This window comes from Canis lupus (assembly GCF_048164855.1).
Source record: "Canis lupus baileyi chromosome 3 unlocalized genomic scaffold, mCanLup2.hap1 SUPER_3_unloc_1, whole genome shotgun sequence".
In the NCBI taxonomy this organism is placed as follows: Eukaryota; Metazoa; Chordata; class Mammalia; order Carnivora; family Canidae; genus Canis; species Canis lupus.
Genome location: NW_027326404.1, coordinates 184,561 through 201,345, shown reverse-complemented (window position 1 = coordinate 201,345; position 16,785 = coordinate 184,561). Strand labels below are relative to the sequence as shown.

Here is a 16,785-nt window from a genome sequence, read left to right as displayed (position 1 = left end):
AACAGGGGACATTGGTGAGAGGAACAGACCTGAATCTAGAATCCCTCGTGGGAGACTGTACTTCCACAAGAGGCAGTGCCCGCAAGGAAGGATGAATAGGAGTATCTTCCCCTCGTTTCCCCAATAAAGCCAGTGTCTGAAAACTGGAAAACATATCTATTAAATCAATTGGCAGTTTATTCTGGTGCTCTCCCCCCTGGTTCACCAAATACAAGTTATTCACAACATGCTTGACCTGCCCATAGAAGATTATCTGTTTCTGGCCCCTCTTGTAAGATTTTTAGCATTACCAGAATATTTGGATCACTGAGCCTAGCTCCACAGTAGGGCTAAGGCCTCTTTTTCTTCCCAAGCACTCAAACTCATACACAAAATATGTGCCCTGTCTTGGCATAGGGGGTTCTTCATTGTTACAAGCTATAGATAATTCACATTGGGGTATTTTGTTCCTTTTCTTTAAAAAAAAATAATCCCAACCCTTGGATAGCTAGCAGGGAGGGGCTGGAGGGCTAGGGTAAAGAAAAATGTGTGAGGGTGGTAATTACCCAAGACTGCCCTCCTCACTCCTTTATGTCAGAAAATATATTGGTGGTGCCACTTACCCATTCTCATGGACCACCCTACTAGCCTCTCCTGACTCCACTGAGGGTCAGATGTGTGCTACCAGGCCGCCCACCACCAAACCTACTACTGCCTTCCTCAACCAACACAGATAATGAAGCACAGGGATAATGAAGCACAATCTGTGGAAGAAGCACAACTCCCTCCACTTCTGGGATGCCAGGGTGGCTCAGATGGTTAAGCATCCATCCCTTGGTATCAGCTCCGGTCATAATGTCTTACAAGGAATGGATGCTCACCACTGTGGGGCTAGCAGTGGTGAATGTCAGGTTACTTTAGTTTTTATTTTTATTTTTTATTTTTTTCAGGTTACTTTACCACAGCTGCTTTCCATACATTCAAAGCTGCTGCTGCCACTCAAAAGTCAGTACATTTTGGGAACCCACTGCTGAAGTCACTGCAGCCCTCCATGGTCCCAAGCCTGTGACTGGCAACATGGAGTCCCAACATGTAGCCTGTGCATCTGCTACTGCAGAGGAGAAAAGAATGGTTTCCACCTCCTTTTCACCCCCTAGATTTTATTGGCAGAACTCTGCTGTCAAGGGAATCTGTGAAATGTGGTTTGTGGGCTTCTAGCACCTGCAAAGAAAGGGATAGAAGTGGGTAGCTAGAGCCAACCAATACTATCTAACAAATGGGTGGGTGTTAAAGTCTTTCTAAAAGGAAGGTGTTGTCTACATGGAGTAGTAACATGGTGGAGAGCTAGCTAAGTCAGAAACACAAAAGGTGTCATTTTAGCTGGGCAGCAGGTTAAGGTACCAGATACTGGATACCAATCACATGCAGTCATCCCCAGAGGTGACTGGAGAAGCACTTGGAGTTGATTCTTAGTTTGGCCTCCAGAATGTTCTCACTGGAATGAAAGCTGGATGGACTAATGGCAGTGAGGTATCTGAGAAAACATAGCCCCCATTCAAAAGGGCTGCCAGAGGAAACGGTGTCCATAGGGAAATAGAGTTTCTAAAAATGTGGCTTTGTGGGGATCCCTGGGTGGCTCAGTGGTTGAGTGCCTGCCTTCGGCCCAGGGCGTGATCCTGGAGTCCTGGGATCGAGTCCCACATCGGGCTTCCTGCATGAAGCCTGCTTCTCCCTCTGCCTGTGCTCTGCCTCTCTCTCTCTCTCACACATGAATAAATAAATAAAATCTTTTTAAAAAAAATATGGCCTTTGGACCTCTAAACTCAAACATCCTTGGGATGCTTATTTAAAAGGCTGATCTTCGGATCCCTGGGTGGTGCAGCGGTTTAGCGCCTGACTTTGGCCCAGGGCGCGATCCTGGAGACCTGGGATAGAATCCCACGTCGGGCTCCCGGTGCATGGACCCTGCTTCTCCCTCTGCCTGTGTCTCTGCCTCTCTCTCTCTCTCTGTGTGTGTGACTATCATAAATAAATAAAAATTTTTAAAAAAATAATAAAAGGCTGATCCTGAAAAATAAGCAAATTAATTTTAAAAGCTGATCCTGAACATCTCCCCTGTCAAAAACAAACCAAACCAGGCATACTTAAAGTGGTCCAGACAGATTTCCAAAGTAATAGAATATTGCAGTGGCACAGGGAAAAGGGTTCATCATGAACAGAACTCAACTGGGATAAGTACAGAGGTGACTGAGTATTGCACAGGGAGATTGAGGGACTAGGGAAGGGAATGAGTAGGGGCTCCATAGTCAGAAGCCAAAGATTACAAAAGGCAGGAAGGGGGTTAGCCCATATGAAACCATCTGGATTTGCTAACTGGCACTTACCAAAGCTAGACTCCTACTCTCTCACAGAAACTGGGAAACAGGGGCCCTATCTTCAGGTGGTGGCTGGAATAAGCAACAAATTCTTTAGACAGCCTTGAGTTTCACGGGCAGGCACTTTAAGGGAGACTGGGGTCTTACTAGGGCAGTGGTCATGAGCTGCTGAAAACTACGTTAGTGTTTGTTCAAGTCTTCACAGGCCAAATAAGGTTGAATCAAGAAGAGGGCTCAGAGGAGCCTGGCTAGAGTTTAGAGAAAGAATCTGTTACCATTCAGATGCCCACCCCTCCTGAGCTGATCTCCAAAACAGAGGGACCATTCTAACAAGACTGTTTATGCTCACCAAACTACTGGCGTAGTTAGTGCAAAGAGAACCAGGAGGTGGAGCAGAGGTTCCCTGGCTTCTTCAGGACCAGAGGTCAGCAGGGATTTGAGGCAGGGCAAGACAGACTGAAGATGACCAAAAGGCACGACTGAGATTCTCACCCTTGGCGTCTCAAAGAGTCACACTGGCTGGCTGCTGCCACTATGGAAATCAGGGCCTCTCAGTCCTGGGAAGCGCCAGGCATGACCAGCTCTGGCTCCTGAGGTCCTAGTCAGGGTGAGATGTTGTTGAGACCTGGGCGACAGTGGTGGGGCACCCCCTGGGGGTGTGGGAGGAGGCACACCCATTCAAGAAGAGGAAAGGTCCTGAGGTCTGAAGCAGAAGCAGGAATGGTGCTTCAAGGTGAGCCTTAATGTGTTCCAGTGTAGCACTGGAGAGGGGTCTGGCGCCACACTGTGGAGTGTTTCAGCTTACAGGGCCAAGGGAAATGAAGACTTCAACCGGTGAACAATACAAAGGCTTCATGTAGAGAGGGCTACACCCTACAATGGTGGAGCAGTAAAATAGGAGGAGCCTGGCTCCCTGACACATGAACCACCAAACTAGCCCTGGATTACAGTACTTAACCAGATCATTATATGAGAGATCAGTAAGCTTCTTTTTTATTTAACCCACTGCTGTGTTGGGTCTCTACTACAGTGGCTGAACCTATAGCCTAATAAAGGTTAACCAATAACGTTATAACCAATAACGTGTATTGGTTATCTTTCGCCACAACAATGCTAACTAATAAACCATCCCCAAACTCAGTGAACTGGAATACCGGTTCTCACAGGATGGCTGGTCCAGCTGTACTTGAATGCTCTGCTGGCTGGGTCAGCACTGCTTCTCCGTGCTAGTCTGCAGATCAGCAGGGCTAGCTAGCTCTTTTCCACCTGGGTGGGCTCTGGGGCCCAGGCTGAAGAGGCAGCGGCAACCCGAGGGAAGCATATGAGGCCAACCAGAAACTTCATTGGGCCTCTCCAAGCCTAGACACAGAACTGTCATACTTTCATTTCTGCCTAGTCCATGGGTCCAAGTAAGTCACATGGCCAATCCCCGAGCCAGGGGACAGGAAAGTACACTCTGCCCACAGAGAGACACAGCAAGAGTGTGGGTGCAGGGAGGGCCAATAATCCTGTCTACTCAGGATGTGACCGAGTCCTGGTTTAGAGACTACACACCAAGGCCCCGCTCTTCTAGGTGTCCCTGTAAATGCAACAGAGTGAAAGATAGCACCCATCAATGTGAAGGCCCCACCGCAGTTATCTGTTAGGTCAGGAACCCTGACGAGGCAAGAATCCCATCTTCCTCTCCCCAATGCCTAGTAGCGGACCCTGCCCACGTGATGCCTCAGGGATCTTACTGGATGAATTTTAGACCATTTCTTCATTCTCCACATATGATTTCCTTATGAAATACAGACTGACCTCCTAAAGGTCAACACATAGTACTATGAGTTTGCCCCATAGCCTGCATAGGGACTGTGCCATTAGGAGCAGGAATTTGTACCTAGATCCTGTCTACACCAAAAACTGTATCCACTGCCTCCTACAGGGACCTCCAGAAGTAAGGGCTTCTACAAGTTAAACATCAAAACAGGGTAGTGAGGGGAGCCTGGGTGGCTCAGTTGGTTGAGCGATCTTACCTTAGGTCATGATCTCAGGGCCTGGGATCAGCCTGTGTGGAGCTCTGCACTGAGTGGGGAGTTTCCTTGAGGATTTTCTCTGTCCCTCTACCCCTCCCCTGACATTCTCTCTCAAAATACATAAATAAATAAATGAATGAATGGATCTTAAACAACAGGGTAGTGAAATTTCTTTCTCTATAGGTCTTTTGAAACTGGAAAGATTCTGATTGCCTGAAATATCTTCAGAGGGAGGCTGTCAAAAGGCACGACTCTAGTGGGAGATCTGCATGGGCTTGGGACAATTTGAAGAACAGTGAAATTGACCATCAGAGCTCCCATGGCTCCACAAGGTCCCTGGCCCCCTCATCATCTGTTTTGCTAGATCTCAGGGCAAAAGCAGAACTGGCCCAAGATGCTCTACCTTAATGCTGCCTTTCCCTGCAGACTTCTCACTGCAAAGGAGAACCACTTGAAGAGAGCCAGGATAAATCCTAAAGAATGCCACCATCACCACTGAATTCCAGACATGGGCATGTGGGTGGAAAATATATTTTAGGGCAGTGACTCATGGTAAGTTGCTTCCTCCAGTCCCTAAATGGTACTATTCAATGTCAAGCTACCTCAGGCTCTGGCTGATAAAAGCAGAGGGAGAGGGAACCTAGTGTCGTGAGCTGTGCTGGTCAGGATACATATACATATACATATACATATACACATACACATACATATACACATACATATACATATACACATATACATACGTAAATATATACATACATAGACGTTTTGTATAACTTGCCCAAATTTATGAAGACCATATGTATCAGTCACTGCTCTGTACGCTCCAAGTGAAAGAAATCCAACTAAAATATGTTTGAACCAAAAATGTCATACAGTGAATTAGCTTATATAACCAGGAAGCCTAAGTACTTAAAGCTGCCTGCATCTAGGGTTCAAACAAGTCATCTTCTCCCCATCTATCCCTCAACTGTGCTTTCCTTTGGCTTCAGGCTCTGAAGGACGCAGACTCCAAGACTGCAAACATGGTCATTCATCATTCTAACTCTACACCAAAGTAGAGAAAGCCCATCCTCAAAAGTCATCTTTTTGGGTTGCTTGGAGCTGTATCTTGGAGGCGAACAATAGTTACATAATCACAATTCTGTAAACACTATCAATTATCAGGAAAGAGTGGCATAACTAAACCCCAAGAACGGACAGGGGTGTTAAAGAACTAACTCCTTGCCTGTGATAATAGGAAGTCCACAGACAGTGTCTAAAATGGATAAATCCAAAGCTAGAATTACCAAGATAGGTGGGGAGATAAGCACCAGAAGATTCAGCTAGAAGTAAGCATGCCCAGTGAGCTGGCTCAGGAGGGAAGGTGGGGATGGTCAAGGGGAAGAAACTGCTGTGGGTCATTATGTTTCCTCACCATTTGATGTCATACTATTTGAACTGTAAACTATATATAATAATAATAACTATTGGGGAATTTTAAAAATTCATTATTTTTGTCCAGCTTTATTGAGGTATAATTGACAAATTAATAATTAGAAAGAGAGCCAGGATAAATCCTAAAGAATGCCACCATCACCACTGAATTCCAGACATGGGCATGTGGGTGGAAAATATATTTTAGGGCAGTGAAGATGACTAGCTATAGGGCACCTAATTCTAATTGCCATATTTTAAAAGAGTGGGAAGAACCAACTTCCTACAACAGAATCCAGGGGGAACATTAGCTATTCCACTTTTGAGAGAAATGGTTGCATTAGTCCTTGTTTGATGACTTTAGTCAGCTGCCAAGTAAGGATATATCTGGGGTTCAAATAAGAAAGCCTCTCAAAAAATGGAAAAAAAAAAAAAAAAAAAAAAGCTCCCACTCCAGTGTTCAGAAAGCAGTTAAAAACAGATCTGACTGGATTGGGAAGGTGAGAATTAGCCCAAACTATAATAATAATATAGCTAGTCTTTTTTTTTTTTATTTAAGATTTTATTCATCCAGGACTGCCCAGTTGGCTCAGCGATTTAGCGCCGCCTTCAGCCCAGGGCGTGATCCTGGAGTCCCGGGATCGAGTCCCAAATCAGGCTCCCTGCATGGAGACTGCTTCTCCCTCTACCTGTGTCTCTCTGCATCTGTGTGTGTGTGTGTGTGTGTGTGTGTGTGTGTGTGTGTCTCTCATGAACAAACAAAATCATTAAAAAAAAATATTTATCCATTTGAGAGAGCAAGTGAGGGCACGAGCGAGGGTGGGGGCACAGGGGAGGGGCAACAGACTCCCCACTCAGTAGGGAGCCTGTTGTGGGCTGGACCCCAGAACCCTGGGATCATGACATGAGCCCAAGGCAGAGGCTTAACCAACTGAGCCACCCAGGTGCCCTATAGCTAGTCATCTTCAAGTGTTTCCAGCAGGCCAGAAACTCTCCTAAGGATATTATCTTAATCCTCAGGTCAACTGATATTTTCCCCAATTTACAGATGAGGAACTGAGGCTCAGATAGTTTTGGGAACTTACCTGAAGTCACACCCTCTGGCCCCTCTGCCTGAGGCTAGGAGGCCATAGTGTGTTGTGCCTTTACTTCTGTTTTCTAATTGCCAATCTTCAGGGCTATATCTCAAGGGGCCCGTGAAAACCATAGCTTCACATTGCTTGGTTGTCCTGAACGCCCACACTAGTGTAGGGAAGGTCCTGTAAACAGTATGGGGTAGAGCTGGTGTTCAAACCTAAGCATTACCGCCTACCAAGCCCACTTGCTCTGCCACTGAACTATGTTAACTCTCTAATTAGAATTAGAGTTGGGTGAGAGTCCTCCCTCTACCATTTATTTATTAGTTCTGAGGCCCTGGGACCCCAAGTTACTTAGCCTCTCTCTGAAGCCTGTTTTCTTATCTGTGCTATTGAAGATAACAATGGCAACCTACCTTCCCAGTGGTTGACAAGGACCAATCACAATTCCTATCTAGCAAACAATAGAAGCTTCTCTTTTGCCCAAATGTTAATAATCCCTTACCCCTCAGCTCCTAAAATAAGACAAAGGTTCTTATGTTTTCTTATGCTTTGGATCCGCTGGTGCTGAGGGCAGAGGACAGCAGAGGTGGTTAGGCCTAAATTCTTGGACCCCATCCCAGAGTGACTCTCCAGGGAAGGGATGGGGTTCAGGAATCTACACCTTGGACCTGTCTGCAGGGAATTCAGATACCTGCAGTTCTCCTACCTGGCTTTTTAAATAAGTCTGTGGAGTTCTTGAAATCTAAGCTGACAGACCAGTGGCCTGTGAGCTGAGTTTGCTAGTGTTTGAGCCCTTCCTGCACAGGCCTCCAGCTGTGTCTGCATCCTTCCTTTCCCCCCTCATCCAATCTGTCTTTATCTCCCCTCCCATCCTAGCCCCATCCCCTTACTCTGTTCTTAAGTCCAACTTCCTCTCCACTCTTGGGGACCTCCCCTGAGCTCAGCCTGCACTCCTACCCACCAGCCACTTCTCTGCCAGTCTCTTCACCTGCAATGCCCCTTCCTCTATCCACCTGCAAGACTCAGATAAAAGCTGCCTCTTCCAGGATAACCTTCAAGCTCTCTTCTCTTTGCATGTGACTTTATTACTGTTCAAATGATAGAGCAGTGTGAATTTTTTTTTCTGGCTGGAAACTACCTCGTGGACTCATGGCCCATGAATGGTAAAAATGTGCACCAGAGCAAGATGAAGAGAGGAAGACAAGCAGCGGGGCTGAGAGGCCTGAGAAGTAAGAGAAGACCAAGAGACAAGGGCTGGGCTCCTGAAAAACCAGACAAAAGATTACTATGTGGGGTTCCCACAGCTTTTGCAGACAGTGGCTGTGCAAAAATTCATTGGAAGAACTGAGGAATAGTGCTCACTTCGGCAGCACACATACTAAAACTGGAAGAACTGAGGAATATTGCTTGCTTGCTCCATTTGGGGGAGGGCATGCTTGAGTCAAGACACTGATGGTATTGATGTGCTAATTATTACCAGAAACACTATCCTTTTGCCTAGGAAATGGGATTTCCCTAGTAAATCCCTTACTTTCCACCTTGTTCAACACCCAGAAAATACTTTGCCTCTATCTCTTTATTCCTAACTTCCTCCTCAACTACTTTTTTAAATATTTTATTTATTTATTCATGAGAGACACGGGCAGAGGGAGAAACAAGCTCCATGCAGGGAGCCTGATGGGGACCTATTCACGGGTCTCCAGGATCTGGCCCTGGGCTGAAGGCGGCGCTAAACCGCTGAGCCAACCGGGCTACCCACACGTCAACTATTTTTTTATTTTATTTTATTTTTTTTTAAAATTTTTTTATTGGAGTTCAATTTGCCAACATACAGAATAACACCCAGTGCTCCTCCCATCAAGTGCCCCCCTCAGTGCCCATCATCCAGTCACCCCCACCCCCCGCCCACCTCCCTTTCCTTCTCTGATTGACTTACTTCACTCAGCATAATACCCTCCAGTTCCATCCACGTCGAAGCAAATGGTGGGTGTATTTGTCATTTCTAATGGCTGAGGAATATTCCGTTGTATACATGAACCACCTCTTCTTTCCATTCATCTTCCGATGGACACCGAGGCTCCCCGTCCTCAACTATTACCCATACTGAATGCACTCAGCCTCATCTAGTCTGAAACCGAGAAGTGGTTCTCACTCCCGGAGAGATTATTACCAGAGAAGCAGCCCCCACACACTCAGGTGCCACATCTCCACCAGCCATTTTTTTTTATAAACGGCAACGGGCACTGAACCCGAACCTTCCCAGAAACGGTCACAGAACCCCTGGCCCAGGTCAGTGGAGCTTGCTTCCAAGAGGTGCCCTGTTCCCAGGCCAGCCCTATAAATACTCCCAAAGTCCCCCTGGACATGCAGTTAGTAGTACCTCTGCCTCTGGGCACTGTCCCCACACTCAGGCCTACGCTCCCCGCTGGACCAAAGCCTGCAGGTGAGAAGTGACCAAAGCAGACATCCCCCCTCTCACACACTTTGGACCTTTTGTTCTGAGTCCACCTGCAAAAGAAATGTCAACTTTACCGAGGAAAGCAGACACACAAGTACCTGGCTAGATGAGAAGAACCAGATCCTCCAGGTTTGTGCCTCAGGGGCTGATGGGCAGGTACCTGAGAAAGTCCCGAGGAGGAGGGAGCGGTGAGCTAAAGACGCCCTGTTGGTACAAGATAGGGTCAAAACACGTATACTTTTTTCCCTCAGAGCCCCCGGGCTGCAAGCACCACCAGCGCCCATGCCCTCAGGGAGGCAAAAATAGCGTAGACGTCACTGGTCTGATTTTACCAGTGGGAACCTACCCCTCAGGAGGCCAACGTTACACGCATGGCGCTGCGGCCAGGCGAGATCACGGACCCAGAAGCCGGGATCTAGTCTGACGCAGACACTGCTAGAGGCGGGCCTTGGGCCAAGCTCCTCTTAGGTCGGTGACCTCGCTTAGTGGCCTCACCTCTGCAGGCGGATCTCCCTCTCCCCTTAGTGGAGTCCAAGCCTCCCAGACCGCTCACCCGCTGGCCGTTGGGGAACTCGGCTTCGGGAACGTTGGCCCCGCCCCGCGGCTCCTCCCGCCCCGCCATTGGCTCCGCGGGCCGGGGGCGGGGCCGAGCGCCCAACCGCCGGGTTGGCGTCAGGCGCCTCGAGCGCAGTTTCCGGGCGTCGGTGGCGGAGAGGCCGGAGCGTCGGGTCGGAGGCTGAGAGGCTGCAGCGGCCAGGAGCGACCCCGCCCCCTCCCCGCTCGCTCTGGTGAGTCCGGGGTCAGGGGGAGGAGGGGGGAGGGGGGCGGGGTCGAGATGCGAACGGGCGGCGGGCGCGTTCCGTGGTCCCGACCCCTGGTCGCCTTTGCGCTGTCCTGCTTCAGAACCCTTTGCCTTCCCCGTTGTAAGCCCGCGCCCTACCCCCTCGGAGCCGAGCCTTCAGCCGGCACAGCCCCTGCTGACCGCCCCCTCCATCTTCTCCCGACGGGGACCCGAGCCCAGCACGTACCCCCACCCCCTCGCCCCTGGCGTCGCGTAAATGCAGCCACACTCTTGACCCCCTGGGAGTCCAGTTCCAACCCCGAGCGCAGACACATCCCTCCTCCGCCCTCTGAGGCATCACATCCTCACCCCTCAACCCCTGTGGCAATCCCGGTGCTCCACGCCAACCTCCCCTGAGCCCCACCGCTATGGCTTTCCCCTTTTCTGACCCAGCTTTCTTATCCCAGTCCCGGAAGGTCTGCTCAGCCCTAACACCCACCTCCACCCACCCTTATTCAATGCCTGCCATCCAAGCGGATGCCCTGTTGAGCTCACCCCCTTCTTGATAGCTCTGATCTCTGCCCTATCCCAAGTCTTCGATGCATCTTCTTGTCCACACCGACTCAAGCCCTCACTTCCCAGCCCACCACATGCTTTCTTTCCACCTGCAGCCATCCTGAGAACACTTCATCTTTGCTAAACTGCCCCCGACTCTTGCCGCCCCAGTTCCTACCACCCCAACCCAATCTTCTTAAAATGAGGCCTCCATGCCCCCATCTCTTCCTCTCAGCTCTGTGCCCATTCTTCCCTTAATGCGGTCCCCATCTGATCTGAAAACTTAGTGCAGTCTCTTGCCAGCCCCACCTGCTGCCCCCCAACAGCCAATCCAGGTGCTTTTTCAGAGCCGGGTAGTTACTGAGTAGCTCCATTGCTACAGGGCCTCAGATGGTAAGTAAGTGTGGAGGAGTAGAGATCTATGTCCCGTGGTTCAAGAGGTTTTCCTGAATGTCTGCGCTCCTGCACCTGTCCTCAAGGATTGTGTTTCTAGCATTCATATTATGTTACTTGTGTTGGCTGCTGCAATGGTACCTTATCATCCAAATACCTGGAAGGTGAGGGATGGCTACTCATTCAGCCTGGGACACTGGAAGCTTATCACTGTCTTTTGGACTGTAATCTGTAGAAACTCAGGGGGTTGCACTATGTGGGGTTGGCTGTGGTCACAGACCCATGCCCATGAAGGTTTTCCTGGCATTTAGAGACGACCCTCACCCGGGGCTCCTCCCAGCCAGAGCTGATTGCAAGTTAGTCCCAGTACTGAACACAGGGAACACAGTACTAGACGTGATGTTACATGTCGGGAAGAGTGTAGGTGAGTGGATCCTGGGGAAGCTGATGGCTAGGTGGGTTTGGAGGCTTTTGAATTGCTTCCTCTTTTTGTAGGTGCTGGATCGTTGAGTTTTGACCATTTGGATTGCCCTTGAACTGAGAGAGCCAAGTTCCCCCAGAGTATCTAGACATTCAGGAGGCACCCAGGCCCATTTGTTAACATTTATAATTTATAATTTCCTGGGCTTTTTGGATACACATCCCCTCTAAGTTCTGGTACCAGGCCCAAAGGGATTGGCTGTTTGACAGTAATTGTAAAGGGCCCCAAAGAGACCCATTGTCTTTGCTTGCCATTTATAGTCTCACTTCTTTGAAAATTGAATGCCTGTCTACCTTCAATATCCCTCCGTAAAAGTGCCTATCCTCTTGTCTTTCTTCCGCTTCCTGATCTCCCTCTCTCCATCTCCCTCCTCCTTCAGCTCAATAACCCTAAAAACAAACAAAAAAAACCCACTCTTTTAAAAACATAAAACCCTCTTCTAAAAACCCTCTTCTCCCTGTTTGAAGGGCTATGTCTGGCTTTTGTGGAAAGCAGATTCAACATATCGAAGGGAAATGAAAACGCAGACGGCAGCTTCCAGATCAACAGCCATTACTGGTGCAATGATGACAGGAGTCACTCAGAAAACATTTGCCACGAGGACTGTCAAGGTCTGGCCAGGGCTCCAGGGTGGGAAAGCTCTACTCACAGGACTTCTATTCCTATGCAAGGCCTGGGAATGTCCCCAGAGGGACTGCCCATGGAGTCCAGGAATGTTTTTGCTGAGCAGAGGACTTGACAAGTGGCTGTAGTGCCCATCCACTTAGCAGATTCTTTGGTGTACGGGTTCTAGAAAAGCTCTGCATAGTTAATAGCAGAGCAGGAGCAACAGCAGCAGCCAACATTTCTTGAGAGTGTGTTATATACTAACCATTTTACCTGCAGAGCCCATTTTACCCAGTGTTTCATGTGATGGAAACTATTATGCCCACTTTTCAGATGAGCAAACTGAGGCTCATAGAACCAGTGCCGAATTCCAGGCTGGTGGCCCTGAAGGCTCCACTCTAACCATCAAGTAAAAACTTTGGCCAATGTCTGATTAAAGGCCAAGTGCAAACTGCCCACCTCAGAGCCGCTCCAGGAGGCTCCATAGGTCCATGACTTGGACCTTCTCTCCTCTTTCATACTCTGATTCATATCCCGAGACTCTTCATCTGAAGAGCCTCCCTGATCAGGCAAGATTTACCTTGGTCTCTATGCTGCCTGTTTTGACATCTCCTCTCCCTAGAAACCCTCAAACGTGGCATGAACTACCATCTACCCTGACTAGGAAGTATGGGGGTAAACAGTTGTCCTGTGCCTCCTGCCAGAACCCAGGCCACTCCCTATCCCCATTGTGGGGATGTCTAAATAGGCCTCTGGGAGGGAGGCTTTGCCTAATCTGGAAATACTCAGCCCCTGGGGGGTACATGCCAGCGCAGGGACAAGCCAAGGGAGAGAGAGCTTGCCTCAGTCTTAGTCCTCTGTTCTCACAGGTGCGCTCTCTCTCTCTCTCTCTCTCTCTCTCTCTCCTTCCAGACGTACTGAGCCTCAATCTTCTCTCAGCCATCAGCTGTGCAAAAAAAGATTGTCTCTGGAGCAGGGGGTATGAAGAACTGGTGAGGAGAACACTGTGGGACTAAGTTAGCAGCCAGAGCACTGGGAAGGTTGTAGTGACAGAGAAAGGCACAGTAGGCAAGGACTAGACCCTTTTATAGCCTAGAAAAATGTGGGAGAGTGGCAGGGCTTGGAACTCTGACTTACAATACCCAGGATCTGGGTCTTTCTCTGATGTACTAAAATTATTTTAGAGGGGGCGTCTGGATGGCTGAGTCAGTTGAGCGTCCAACTCTTGATTTCCACTCAAGTCATGATCTCACACTCATGATTCAAGCCCCATGTCAGGCTCCACACCAGCACAGAGTCTGCTTGGGATTTCCCCCTCTCCCTCTGGCCCTCACCCCGTTAGGGTGCTCGCTCTCTCTCTCTCTCTCTCAAAATAAATAAATAAATAAATATTTGGGTGCCTGGGTGGCTCAGTGGTTGATCATCTGCCTTCAGCTCAGGTGGTGATCCCCCAGGGCCTGGGATCGAATCCCACATCAGGGAGCCTGCTTCTCCCTCTGCCCATGTTTCTGTCTCTCTCTGTGTGTCTCACATGAATAAATAAAATCTTTAAAAAAAATAGATCTTTAAAAAATAAATAAATAAAACTCTTTTGGATGCAGTAACAAAGTAACTCAAGTGAGTTGAGGGAGCTGTATCCTGAGGGCACAAGGTGTCTCACTGAGCTTACACAGGTGCGGCTAGACCTCAGAAGGTAATGGAAGCAGAGCTGGAAAGTGTCAGCCAGCTTTTCCTGGCAAGTTTCTGCCTCCTGGTGCATTTGCTTCACTACTTTCTTGGTAGAGAGCAGCATTCTCTGCTCCACATTCCACAGCACAGACTCTGGCTGCCCCAAGTGGATGGGCTAATGTCCTGAGCAGCAACAGAGACTGCCTAGGCTTAGTCCCTGTCCAAGTGCCTGGGATAAAGAACCTGATTGGTTCAGTTTGGATGCAGATCCCTGCTTGGTTCCATCAGCTGGAGGCCTGGGAGCAATTGAGCTATACCTTCATGGTTGCCACAGGGTCCCCTCTCGCTAATTGGCAGCAACGTTTTCTGTAAATGTAAATGCCCCTGTCAGCATTTGTCCACGACGGTGGACATTAGGATGTTTACTTTACTTTTCTGAGCTTCAAACCAGATATACACAGAATACAACTGGCTGTATATACAACTGGCCAGTTGACTACAACTGGCCTCCAGGCGTCTGTGAGGATGGAGGGAGTTAAGTGCCTTGCCTACTCTAGAAACACCACGCACAAGGGACACTGATGGCTATGAGGGCTGACCTGTTCTGGAGGAAGAGTCAATGGTTGCACCTGAGATTGATTATTTATTTATTTACCTTTTAATTTATTTAGTATCTTTCATCCTTCTACAATGGTGCTCTCCTACTTCAGAGGAAGAGAAGGATTTGAAAATGTGGAAGCATATCGGGTGGGGGAAGTAGAGGACAAAGACCACAGATAGGGGAAATTTAAGGGAAGAATCAGAGGGCCAGGGGGGACAAAGCAGAGAGCTAGGAATGAAGGGGATTCTGAGCACTGCTCTAAGATCTGGGTCATGTAGGTGCAGAAGGAGCTTACTGAGTGGTAAAAACAAGAACCAATCTGTTTTCTTTCCACAGGGTAGCATGGAGGTTGCACTGTGCAGGCCGGCCACTCTCCTACTGGATGACAGGATGTTTCTCGGGATGAGACAGGACACAGGGCTGCCGTAGAGTCATTCCAGAGCTCCTCTTCTCACTCAGGAATTCATTTCTCCTTCCTCTTGCCTCTGCTTCAGGTTATTTTCTTTCCTTCCCATTTACCAATAAACCTGACCATAGCCCCCAGGAATAAATGGTTTTCTCGGGCTTCCTCCTTGTACCTGTCTGGGCCCAGGCCTCTGGTTCTGACTCTCATTTGCAAACCAAGAGGACCACAATGAAGAAGTTGTTATATTTGGATAATTATTAAAGCATTCCTTGTGCAAAGAATGTGTTGATTTGTTCATTTTTAATTCTAGATATATTCCAGTACCTAATCTAAGAGTGTGGCAGGCACTAGAAGAAGGAAAATAAACCACAACTATTGTTCTTGAGGTGTTTATAAGCTACCCAGAGAAGCGGAGACATACTCAACCAATGGGTATAATAATTGAGTGGATACATACAATGAATACAATGGATAATGAGATGGGTAATAAAATCTACAATTTTTGGGTTAAAACAGTATCAGGATCCCGGTTATTCCTCCAAAGCCAACTACTTTCAGAGTAAAAGAAGATTCCGAAGAAGATAATGGTTGGGGCTAAGGGTCTTGTATATTGAGGTGGAGAAAGTAGTGCTGGCTGGGGTCAAGAGATGGTGCCAGGTGCCAATGATTTGGGGGTGCTTTCAGAGAATGGGCTAAAATCTAGATGTTTAAGAAAATAAAGGCATCTCTATTTGGGATCTGAAGGTGCTAATGCGGAGTAAAACGTGCATAAGGACAATGCAAAGACAGAAAAGGGGCAGTTGGAGGAATGTCCTGCACATAGCTAACAACACTGTTTGATTAAACTGTCCCACTTGGGCCACTGATATCCCTACTTCTGGGCCTTCACTTGGATTTCACAGACCAGTAAAACATCAACAAAGTTGGAAAAAAATTCCAACTTTTTATTTTAAAGCTCAGGTAAAAGCACTCATTAAAACTATCCTCTATCAGCAACTCTTCATAAAACATTTTTTAGCATGAAAAATGAAGGTCATATTTTTAGGATAATAAAATGGGATAGATTTTGTTTTATATATATATATATATATATATATATATATATATATATATATAGAGAGAGAGAGAGAGAGAGAGAGAGAGGGCAGAGAGACAGGCAGAGGGAGAAACAGGCTCCCTGCAAGGAGCCTGATGTGGGACTCAATCGTGCACCCCAGGATCACACCCTGAGCGGAAGGCAGATGCTCAACCATTGAGCCACCCAGGCGTGCCTCCTGAAAGCATTAAGCCAAAGTATTCTATCTTTAGAGATCATTTCCCACACGGAGTTGAGAAATCTAAAAAAATGTTTAAAGATTTTATTGATTCATGAGAAACACACAGAGAGAGGCAGAGACGTAGGCAGAGGGAGAAGGGGTCTCCCCCAGGGGAGCCCGAGGTGGGACGGATCCTGGCATCCCGGGATCACGCCCTAGCCCTCGCGGAAGGAAACCCCCAACCACTGAGCCAGCCAGGCGACCGGAGAAATGCACATGTTTAAAGGTCAGTAGGTAACTACTAACGGCCTAGGACTCTACATCTTCTCTGGCAGTGCCGCTGACGCCAGTTGCTATAAAGATGACCGTACGCTGGGATCCTGGAAGCTCACCCTTTGGACTCTACCCTAAAAATTCACTCGAAGAGAAGAAGGAAGCTCTAGGACTCTGGCGCGGTGGGGCTGCGGGAGGGGAAGTAGAGTTAGAGACCCGCGCAGAGTGGGGGGCCAGGGCGGGCGGGGCGGGGCGGGGCTCTCCCCACTCCCGCCGAGCCGGCCCCGCCCCCGGCCCCGCCTCTCTTGAAGAAGCGCGGGGGCACCTTGCGAGCAGTGACGCGAGGGTGGCGGAGTCGGTGTCTTTTGCGGTTCCCACCGAGAGGGATAAAACCTTGCTGGTGTGGGAGCTAAGTCCGGACCCTCGGCCGAGGCCTTGCC

General features: G+C 48.5%; 2 protein-coding genes across 12 annotated transcripts in view; one reads left to right on the top strand and one right to left on the bottom strand.

Annotated features, from left to right (window-relative positions):
* LOC140629206 (leucine-rich repeat-containing protein 37B-like) overlaps positions 1-9,949 on the bottom strand; it is a 135,018-nt gene extending 125,069 nt beyond the window's left edge. For 4 of the 11 annotated variants that reach the window (XR_012027049.1, XM_072818795.1, XM_072818793.1 and 1 more), the window contains exons 1-5: positions 9,672-9,942; positions 9,424-9,529; positions 8,804-8,995; positions 6,874-7,047; positions 30-143 (exon numbers count right to left, since the gene is read on the bottom strand). The gene's annotated coding sequence lies outside the window, so the exon portion shown is untranslated. Of the gene's footprint in view, positions 1-29; positions 144-6,873; positions 7,048-8,803; positions 9,390-9,423; positions 9,530-9,671 lie in introns of those variants that run through there. The other 7 variants (XR_012027048.1, XM_072818791.1, XM_072818790.1 and 4 more) reach the window with 6 other exon arrangements.
* Positions 9,432-15,097, top strand: LOC140629203 (uncharacterized). Its single transcript, XM_072818788.1, has 6 exons — positions 9,432-9,513; positions 9,577-9,659; positions 9,765-10,113; positions 12,003-12,146; positions 13,054-13,133; positions 14,747-15,097. The coding sequence occupies exons 1-6, from the start codon at positions 9,432-9,434 to the stop codon at positions 14,837-14,839; spliced, it is 831 nt and encodes a 276-aa protein (XP_072674889.1). The 3' UTR covers positions 14,840-15,097.
* Positions 15,098-16,785: the final 1,688 nt, after the last annotated feature.